Source organism: Sphaeroforma arctica (genome assembly GCF_001186125.1).
Source record: "Sphaeroforma arctica JP610 unplaced genomic scaffold supercont1.255, whole genome shotgun sequence".
Lineage (NCBI taxonomy): Eukaryota > Ichthyosporea > Ichthyophonida > Sphaeroforma > Sphaeroforma arctica.
In genome coordinates this window covers 50,163-60,083 of record NW_014040303.1, presented here as the reverse complement: position 1 = coordinate 60,083, position 9,921 = coordinate 50,163, and the positions used below count along the sequence as shown (strand labels likewise).

The 9,921-nt window shown below is 44.3% G+C and overlaps 3 protein-coding genes across 4 annotated transcripts in view; 2 read left to right on the top strand and 1 right to left on the bottom strand.

Moving 5' to 3' along the window:
- Nucleotides 1–3,488: 3,488 nt before the first annotated feature.
- SARC_04500 (60S ribosomal protein L15) lies at nucleotides 3,489–5,227 on the bottom strand. Its single transcript, XM_014301671.1, has 4 exons — nucleotides 5,114–5,227; nucleotides 4,666–4,850; nucleotides 4,026–4,336; nucleotides 3,489–3,684 (listed from the first exon to the last, which is right to left on the bottom strand). The coding sequence occupies exons 2-4, from the start codon at nucleotides 4,835–4,837 to the stop codon at nucleotides 3,553–3,555; spliced, it is 615 nt and encodes a 204-aa protein (XP_014157146.1). The 5' UTR covers nucleotides 4,838–4,850; nucleotides 5,114–5,227; the 3' UTR covers nucleotides 3,489–3,552.
- Nucleotides 5,228–5,789: 562 nt separating this feature from the next.
- On the top strand, nucleotides 5,790–6,973 carry SARC_04499 (hypothetical protein; the record flags this gene model as incomplete). Its single annotated transcript, XM_014301670.1, has 1 exon — nucleotides 5,790–6,973. Exon 1 carries the CDS (start codon nucleotides 5,876–5,878, stop codon nucleotides 6,971–6,973), a length of 1,098 nt encoding a protein of 365 aa, XP_014157145.1. The 5' UTR covers nucleotides 5,790–5,875.
- A 425-nt stretch (nucleotides 6,974–7,398) lies between these two features.
- SARC_04498 overlaps nucleotides 7,399–9,921 on the top strand; it is a gene marked incomplete at its 5' end in the record, with an annotated part of 6,947 nt that continues 4,424 nt past the window's right edge. The window contains 3 exons of one of the 2 annotated variants that reach the window (XM_014301668.1): nucleotides 7,399–8,130; nucleotides 8,197–8,485; nucleotides 8,744–9,211. In XM_014301668.1, coding sequence (XP_014157143.1) covers nucleotides 7,631–8,130; nucleotides 8,197–8,485; nucleotides 8,744–9,211 — 1,257 coding nt within the window. Of the gene's footprint in view, nucleotides 8,495–8,743; nucleotides 9,212–9,921 lie in introns of both variants that reach the window. The other variant, XM_014301669.1, reaches the window with a different exon arrangement.

Below are 9,921 nucleotides of genomic sequence, written 5' to 3'. Positions count from 1 at the left end.
TGCATACGTACATATCACCTTAGAGACCTGTATCTTTGTCCCTCCCAAAAGATGGCTGCATTGTGCTTGTAGTTATTAGTAAAACGAGTCTAGTCTCTTTCCTGATATTTTGTTGTGCACGGGGTTTGTTCTACAACAGACGCCACGGATGCTTCCTAAGCGTCAAACGGACAGCTCCCGGAGTGAATTGTGTATTCTCTCACCTTGATACGCAGCGCTCGTTAGAAGTTTTCATATAATACGTGGCTTATTTCCGCCTATTGTTCATCTATGGCACATCCTCTGCGTGGTGGTTCCGGTAAAGACTCGCCAGGTACGTTTTAGCTTAATACTGATGTGTTACTTAAAGTCTCGGTGTTAAAAGCTTGAACGTATCTGCAGCGATTGTTACATACCATCTCTTGTACATTTCTAATGACGGCAATATAGTATCGGGGTATCGGGTTTCCACATATAAATTTACTGAACTGCGAGTTTAAGCACGTTGTACCCAAACCTACAACTCAAGGTTGGCACACAATACTCGTATAAACTATATCAGAGCACTTATGACCAATTTCGCTACGCAAATGATTTTCAACGCGCACATTAGCTTTTCGAAAGTGCCGAACAGTGAATCCCGCCCGTTGCCTTGTCATGTCAAGTAAGATGGAATCAAAAATCACAACCAACTACAGCGAACAGTACAACGAGCAACAAATTAGCCTGGTCTTGATACTGTGCCATTACGCATGCTTAAACCCAAAATGCCACCCATACCAGTGATGTTCTTTTTATGAGGCTATGCCTGTGAATGTATTCATCGCCAAGTTTTCACCTTCATTCCGTATACTTCACGGGTATATGTTATTACTACGACACATATTTATTGGTGAGAGAGTCACGATCGTCGGCGCCTCTCTTTTCTCTGTAAGCAAATAGGCATTCTGTGCATCGAGGTTGTTTTTGTGCAGTCTTTCCACGCGGCTTGCAGGTGTTTCTCCAAACGTACGGAAAGGCTTTGCCTGGATCGTGTATGTGACTATCTTGGTACACAGAACGCACAGTCTCTTTTCGAGTTCGAGGGAAGAGTTTAACAGAAAGTGTCGAGAACAGAGCTATGTAGATCGGCGTCAAGCAATGTAGATCGGCGTCAAGCAGCCCATTTCAAGAAGAAAAAGTTACGCCCTGCCGAATTTTATATCGCTGTCTAATCGAATCGTGGCCTGGAACTATAGGCGACGTCGCGGGCTATCCATGACTCGCTATCACAAGCACGGGCATCAAGGCTGTGGCAATGTGAAGGAGAGTCATTAGACGTCCTTACAATATGAGAAGTAAAGTCTTCGCGGTTTAATAGTATATTTGCCCAAGACGGCTACTCTCGGCTGTGTTGACCACCCCTGGCTGCTGGGTGGTCATCCAGCCGATTTTAGCTGCTCATATGCACACTCTTGCGCTTATGTATATGTTTTATGACATTCTGGCTTTTCGCAAACATAGATACATGATTGTCTTTTCATGCTTCCTGTTTCGACATCCACTTGTCCGATGTAAACATCACTTCAGAGCTATAAGGCCGACTTTTGAGATGAATGTAGTGAACAGGATCATCGGTCTGTTAAAAACTGTGCAGAACACATGAGCCAGAGATGCCATCTCCAACATATAATCGATGGCGCTATATCAATCACACCAACAACCCCGACACCCATAATCCCATTTTAGATTTATCCCCAACATGATATACATATTCACATAATTTAATATTCGTTGTTTAGTATTCAACCCGACATTCGAAGTAGGTAGTGTGCAAGTCGAATTTTCACAGACATGCGGAAATATAGATGTACTAAGTAATGAAATGACGCGCACATTCCAATGCACGTTCTTCCTGTCAAAGCAATCTAAATTGTTATTCTGTAGTTCATATACACTTTAAAACAAGGCCACATCTACGTTATAAAGCACCCTTCCGACCCAAGCAGATAGATCCAAACGGATGCAATCAGCACACAGAAAGATTGTACACCCACAGATGTACCAAAAAGTATGCTTGTATATAATTACTTTATTGAGGTCAGGAAATAACTTCTGCATATTGTGGATCATCATCTACGAATTTAAATCTTGCAACTGTCCAAATGGTACCCTCGACACAAATTCATAGGCAAGTGCTGAAACCATTCACACCGACTTTTCCAGCAAATACTAGCCTCAAAGCTCTACTACGTCGATCGTTAATATTCAAATGTATAACTAAAATGTCAGACTACAATCGGGGACTCAGTAGCGTCAAAGCTCAGGGACAGAACGTCTTACTGATAGTGGATACAAATATCCGGCTACTAAGCCACAAACCCCGACCATTGTAGATCCATCCATGTCGCAATTGTATGAAAGTCGGCATTCAACAGATATGTGGTCTAAAGACACACTGAACGCTAACCGATTAATCAATGCATTTTTCCAATCTTCCTCCTTAACATGATTATATTCCCCGATACATACTGATTATTCATATCTTCATGCTCTCGTACAGTATGTCGTTGACCAAAAACTACATATTAAACACCAGTTTGATGCAAATCAAACTTGGCTGTACTCGGAAGACAAAACTTGTTTTCTACGACTCTAAAGCTATCATAGCTTTTAACATTTGTACATATATATAATCTAAAGCTATCATAACTTTTAACATTTGTACATATATATAAACATATACAAATATATATAACTATACACGTATATATATATGCATTAACACACAAACATATATCCATATATACATGCATATATGCACACACACATATATATATATAAATGTATATATTGATATATATATATATGTATATATATAGATGACGAAATCACAAGGGAGAAGATCGTATAAATATTGAGCGACAATTCTTATATAAATATATACACATGGAAATATATAAATACATAACCAAATAGATCCAAGACCGTAAGATAAAAAACTACATTTTATTCAAATTATCTGCATATTATTTGTAACAGTCACGCAACTCGATTTTGCAATAGAAATCCAGACATCAAAGCAAGTGAATTTGTATGTATGACCACAACCGGAAACTCGAAGGCTTCGAAGCTCAGGGACAAAACGTCTTACTGATTTTCCAAGAAATAAATTTCTCTTCTTGCCTTTGAATAGTTTATCCGACCATTGTACGCCAGTTTATATCGCAATTGTATGAAAGTCGGCATTCAACAGAAATGTGATCTGAAATCACAATGAACGCTAACCGATTAATCAATGCATTTGGTAAAATGTAACGAGCACTTCAATCACAAAAACCACATACACTACAACAAACATATTAATTACGAGTCCACAAACCGTGCAAAGAACGACAGTGACATATCAAACCTTGCAGATATAACTTCATACTGTTCGTGTTTGATAACCGGACGCATCAAAATAAACTTCTCACTACTAATACGACAACTCAACCTCGATATCAGGCATAACTGAAACTCGAAAAGATAAGGGTTATATGCAACTTGGAGCTCGAAACGAACACCCGAAGCCACTGTTTATACACAAATAATCTATCTGTAACGACGCAGAGACAGAGTGTTGTGCTTCTTCCAGTTCTGGCGACGACCTGAACCAATGACCTTGTTGTATAGATGGCCCTTGTTGATTCCACGATTCTTGCGTCCAGCAGACGTAAGTCCACGCTATATATAGAGCACAGTGGTATTGAATTGAGAAATGAGCATGTGCAAGCAGTATGTCACGTATGTCAGATAAGTACTCAACGGACTACTGATATTGAGCTCAGGCATTCATCGTTTTACGGACAAATGGGCGAGGGTTGTCGATCACGGGCCTACGAATAGGCTACACGACTGACGTGCAAACATCTTTAAAGGAAGCATCACTGCTCAATCAGTACAGGGCGTGGTACATTGTGCGTAAATTATAGAAGCAGCGTATATGGAGCATATGCAGCTGTATCAACACGTAATGAAACCAAATACTTTCCCACGATACTATTGTATCTTATCCGTATCCGTACCTGTTCGCGACGCTTGTGCACAGGCTTGCAGATCCAGTTCATACTGGGGTCCTTGCGGATGGCCTTGTGGTGAATATCAATCATGATAACCTCGTAGTACTTGTAGGTAGAATCTTGAGTGACCCAGTACGAGTTAAGCACGCGAAGGTTTCCACAGGCACGTCCGGCACGCATCTCGGCTAGAGCCTGGTGCGACTTCTGCCACTTAAGCTCGTTGATACCCTCACCTCCGGGCTTACCGTAAGTAATACCCTTGGCGACGGGACGCTTGCGACCTCCACGGCGCACACGCACACGGTAGATAACGACACCTATGTATGGTTTTTATGTGTGCGTGTATTTTACATTACGATCAGATTTCAATCATGGCTTCGAGGCACTAGTTGATCACAACATCTGATGTACGTAATGGTTAGTAAGAGGGGGAAAGTGATCCCATGATCACAAGTGTTGTACCGTGTGGAATACAAGGACACGCGACTTATTTTCAAGAGTTCTCTATTCTCTCCAATGAACGTAGTACTGACGCATGCAATGCGTTCAACCGAAATCGAGAGACATTCTTAATATACTAATAAAATATTCTAAATGAGACCTTGATACACAATGTGCATATTTAAACAATAAAATTAAAAAATACCTTGCTTGGCCTTGTAACCTAGACGACGAGCCTTATCGGGACGAGTGGGGCGAGGAGCTCGGTGGATGGAAGTGAGCTGTCTGAACTGCCACGCTCGCATGCGCAGAAGGAAACGCAGCACATCGCACTGCTTACGCTTGTATAGCTCCTCCAAGTATTTGTAAGCACCCATGTTGATTGATTATCTATAATATATATAAATAAGGAGCACGGATGGATGTGTACATGTTAGGAGGGTGCTAAATGTTGTGTTTCGCAAACGAGATGAAGTTTGGAACTGACCCGACGACTGACAATATTCTGGATCTGGCTCTAAATTAAGCGTGCAAGAACGCTATTGCTATCAGCTGCTGCATCTCTATTTCATAATTATGCTCTATCTTGTCGAACATGCACTCTACTGGGATAAAGGGGACCATGTATGAACACTGCTTTAGACACTACTTACACGAAGGGAGCTCGTAAAAAGGGTTTGTATACTGCTGAGGTGATAGTATTTATTTCTCGCTGTGTAATTTTTTTAACTGTAGGTACTCACCACCCCCGACCCACAAGCGAGACCACACAGCACTGCACGTGTAATATAAACTGCTATGTATATTTGGGTGAAATATGAGTCTAGTTTTTTCTTCAATCATGAATATAAAAACTTAGTTTACCAGCGGAATTCTCTTGTCTTCGAAATTGTGCAAAAGACCCTCAAAAAGACCCCCCTCCCCTACCGGCTTACGATAAAATATTACCGCTCAAATGCGAATTTAATTTCGTTTGAAGATGCGCAACGGTTTCAACTCACCGACGACTCGCCACAATCTGAAAATCAATACTTTAAAATGAATCGTGCAACAAGCTTAAAGAAGTGCTAAGTAGCGTTCATTGTTCGTGTGTCCAGCAGTAGTCTGTAGTCTATATAGGTTATTGATAAAGATCTATCGATTCATCCGTGTGTAATTGATACATCACGGACACGTATGGTGTAAAGGACACATAAATATTTAGGATTGTGTCCAACTGTTGTATTGGACCTGTCTGACAGTCTGGCAAACGTAGCTGACGTTTCCACGCAGCATACGGACAAACAAACACTCTTCCCACAAGATTAAGACCAATTCGAAAGCGATATACTACACTGCTGTGTTTACCGCATTTTCGCAGAAGCATACATATATACACCCATATATATTGGTAATGCTTCGGTGATACGGTTACCATGGACATTCCAGATCAGCATCCGTCGAAAGACGTATACAGCGCAACATCGGCTAATCTACCTAACGGTGCTGCCTCAATCGATCCTCTCTCCGCACTCGCCAACATCGCATCCACCATGGCACCTGTTGTGGAGAACGGCAGTAATTTCAACACAGTGAAACCCGACACACCTCTCGAATCGGTGGACGCTAGTGAGAATAGTGTAGGACTGGAGTCAACCGAATCAGCCAGTAAAGACCACGAGCATGTGAACGGGGTGGGGGAGGCAGAAGCGCAAAATCATACGGAGCTATTGGGTGTGAACGTACCATCTGCTAACAATGTAAACGATGATGAAGAGTCATTGCGAATATCTCAAACTGAACCAGAGATGAATGTAGTAGCGGGGGTTGACACTGCTGAGGCTTGCCCTATAACTAGCACTGGTGGTGCTGTCAGTGAATCTGGTATGGCTGAAAGTAGTACTAAACAAGTGGCGGTAGATGAGTCTAGTACAAACAATAGTGGGGGAGGGGTGGTGCTAGATACAGAAAACTCAGAGGCTAGTGCAGAGGTTTCAGAACCCGTTGTGCAATGTCATACGGCAATTGAGAATGGTGAAAGTGGAAGTGTAGTGGCAAATGAGGTTTCCAAGGATTCCAAGGTTAGTGCAGAGTCTGTGAACGATAAAGGGGATGATACGATATATGAGACTAGTACGCCTGTGAAAGAGGCGGAGGGCACTGTGGTAGATGATGTTGAAGCTAAGGAGAGTGAGGCGGTCGCGGTGCCTGAAACAGCGGTAAAAGAACAGGGGGCGGTCGCTGAAGCCGAATTGGCTGTGCAACAAAAGGCTGAAGAGCAAGTGAGTGAGTCGATCGAGGCTGGAGCAGAGGCGAAGATTGAGGCTGGGCAGGACACTATTGTTGAGGCAAGTGAGGAGGCTGAACGGAGGGCTGGAGAAGCCAACGGGGCTAAAAGGAAGGTGAAAGAGGCTGAGGGGAAAGCCGAAGAGGTCAAAGAGCCTGAGGGGAAAGCCGAAGAGGTCGAAGAGCCTGAGGGAAAGCCGAAGAGGTCGAAGAGCCTGAGGGAAAGCCGAAGAGGTCGAAGAGCCTGAGGGGAAAGCCGAAGAGGTCGAAGAGCCTGAGGGGAAAGCCGAAGAGGTCGAAGAGCCTGAGGGAAAGCCGAAGAGGTCGAAGAGCCTGAGGGAAAAGCCGAAGAGGTCGAAGAGCCTGAGGGAAAAGCCGAAGAGGTCGAACAGCCTGAGGGAAAAGCCGAAGAGGTCGAACAGCCTGAGGGAAAAGCCGAAGAGGTCGAACAGGCTGAGAAGAAAACCAAAGAGGTTGAAGAAGCTGAGAAGAAAACCAAAGAAATCGAAGAAGCTGAGGAGAAGGCCAAAGAAATCGAAGAGGCTGAGAAGAAAGCCAAAGAAATCGAAGAGGCTGAGAAGAAAGCCAAAGAAATCGAAGAGGCTGAGAAGAAAGCCAAAGAAATCGAAGAGGCTGAGAAGAAAGCCAAAGAAATCGAAGAGGCTGAGAAGAAAGCCAAAGAAATCGAAGAGGCTGAAAGGAAAGCTAGGGAGGATGCGGAAAGGCTAGAATCGGAGGCAAAAGAAAAGGCCGAGAAGGAGGCGATTGCGGCGGCGGAGTTGGCGGTACGAGAAACAGCTCAGAGGGAGGCCGATGCAAAATTGGCGGCTCAAGAAAAGGCCCGACAAGAGGCTATCGACAATGCGGAGAAGGCCGCTGCGGACCTGTATGCGGATGAGGAAGAAATGGCGCGGCAGAAAGTCGAAGAGCAAGAACAGCAAGATGCTGAATGTAAAGAGACTACCACAGCAGATTCTTCCGACAACGCCGAAGAACAAGAGCAAGAAAAGACTGAGCAGGCGCCAACGAGTCCAAACGAGAAAGCGTTCGGCAGTGAAGCTGTACCAAAGAGAGACTCTAGTGTCAGTCCTAAGGAGGAGGAGAAGGTTGTGGCACATGAGGAGGAACGGGAAACGAAGGAGCGTGAAGCGGCGGAAAATGATCGTGAGTCTAAAGCTGAGGCTGAAAGGTTACGAATTGCTGAGACGGAGCATGAAGCGGAAGCGGAAAGTGAGATGATACACAAAGCGGCGGAAAAGGACCGCGAGGTGAGGGAACAACAAGAGGCTGATGAGAAAGAGAGGGCCGAGCGTGACGCTGAAGAAGCCGAGGTGAGGGAGCGTGAAAAAGAAATTAAAAGGGCAGCGGAGGAGGAAGCGCTGGAGCGAGAGGCTGAGGAGAAGAGGTTGGCGCAGGCCGAGAATGACAAGCGTACGAGAGAACAAAAGGAGCGAGAGGCTGAGGAGAAGAGGTTGGCGCAGGCCGAGAAAGACAAGCGTAAGAGAAAACAAAAGGAGCGTGAGGAGGAAGAAAGGGCTGAGAAGGCGAAGAAAGAGCGCGAAAGGAAGGAGCGTGAGGAGGCGAAGAAAGAGCGCGAGGACAAAGAAAGGGCCGAAAAGTCGAAGAGGGAAGACAGGGAGAAGGCCAAGGCGGCGGCCTCTACTAGTAAGACCGGCGGGGTCAAGGCCGGAGCGCACGAGACCACTAACCAGCTGCTCTATGTGGAAGTCACTGTGTTACCAACGATGATGAAGCACAAGGCATGTATTGTGTGTTGTGCTCGTATGTTTGCTTTGGAAGATGATAAGACACGGCATGAACCATGCCACAACTCAATTTCGAGTTTTAGCTTTCACATCTGCCGAGGACACCAGCGAATATTTAAAGGTGACCTATATATCAGGTATTCTATGTATGCCGTGTCGAGTTCATCGCAGTGCATGACAACGACTGAGTTATCATGTACGAATCTTTTACCCGTGATCTGATTTCTAACACACCTGAACTATCGCACTCAGAATGCCTGGCCCTTTGCAGAGCCCGTTGATTATAAGGGTCTAGGTCTCTCTGACTACCCCACTATAGTCAAGAATCCCATGGATCTGGGTACGATCCGCAAACGTCTTATATCGAAGTCGTACACGTGTGTACAGGAGTGTATAGCCGATATCAAACAGGTGTTCATAAACTGCCGGCTCTACAATCCCCCGGGTACTGATGTATTTGTAATGTGTGGTCAGGTAGAGAAGATATTTAATCAGAAAATCGTTAAAATGCCCCCTCGAGAGACTGTTTTGTCGCGGGAGGACGAGGCATTGATGCGGAATCCGAGTCACAAAGGACCGGCCAAAAGTAAAGTAGGGCAGAAACGACCGGCAAAGTTTAGTGCTGGTGGACCCGCCAAAAAGGTGCCCACCCCATACAGGCCACCGAATGTGCAGATGAAGTTTTGTTCTCAGCTGCTAGATGAAATGTTATCAGCGAAGGTATGTGTTAATGGAGGATTTTCTGTTCAGATGGTTATGTCTTTGCTACTCAAAGTTTAACCAGGATTATCATGCTTCATATTTGGCACATCGTCAGTAGCGGCGATTGTCAAACTTTCGTAATGATTTCTTGCTTCTGCCTATGTATCTAGACTATTAATTGTAGCCACTTGCAAGCATGTACTCCGAATGTTCATGTACACATATGTGTGTGCGTATATTTCTGTGTTGTTATCCATATGGATACCAACTTGTGTCCATAACAATATTGTTCCAGATGTAACATATCTGCCGATGTAGAAATTCATCATACCTTAGACTGGAATATCATGTGCTCGGTATAACCTTTTAACACCTAAATTTTGGACATGTTAGTGTGAATGCACAGTTATACAGTGCAATGCGCATTGATTATTCTTCTATCGCAGTGACATAATCACGAGATCCCCAGTATAAAACTGCCTGTACCCCATGTTGCAAGTCCAGTAACATATATCAGTTTCATGTTTTTGTGTGTGGGGTGCTCCTGATATTCTAATGGAGACTTCATGGAAGTCGGTGGGTATCACATGAGTGTATACGAGTGTGTGGGGTGCTCCTGATATTCTAATGGATACTTCATGGAATTCGGTGGGTATCACATGAGTGTATACGAGTGTGTGGGGTGCTCCTGATATTCTAATGGAGACTTCACGGAAGTCGGTGGGTAT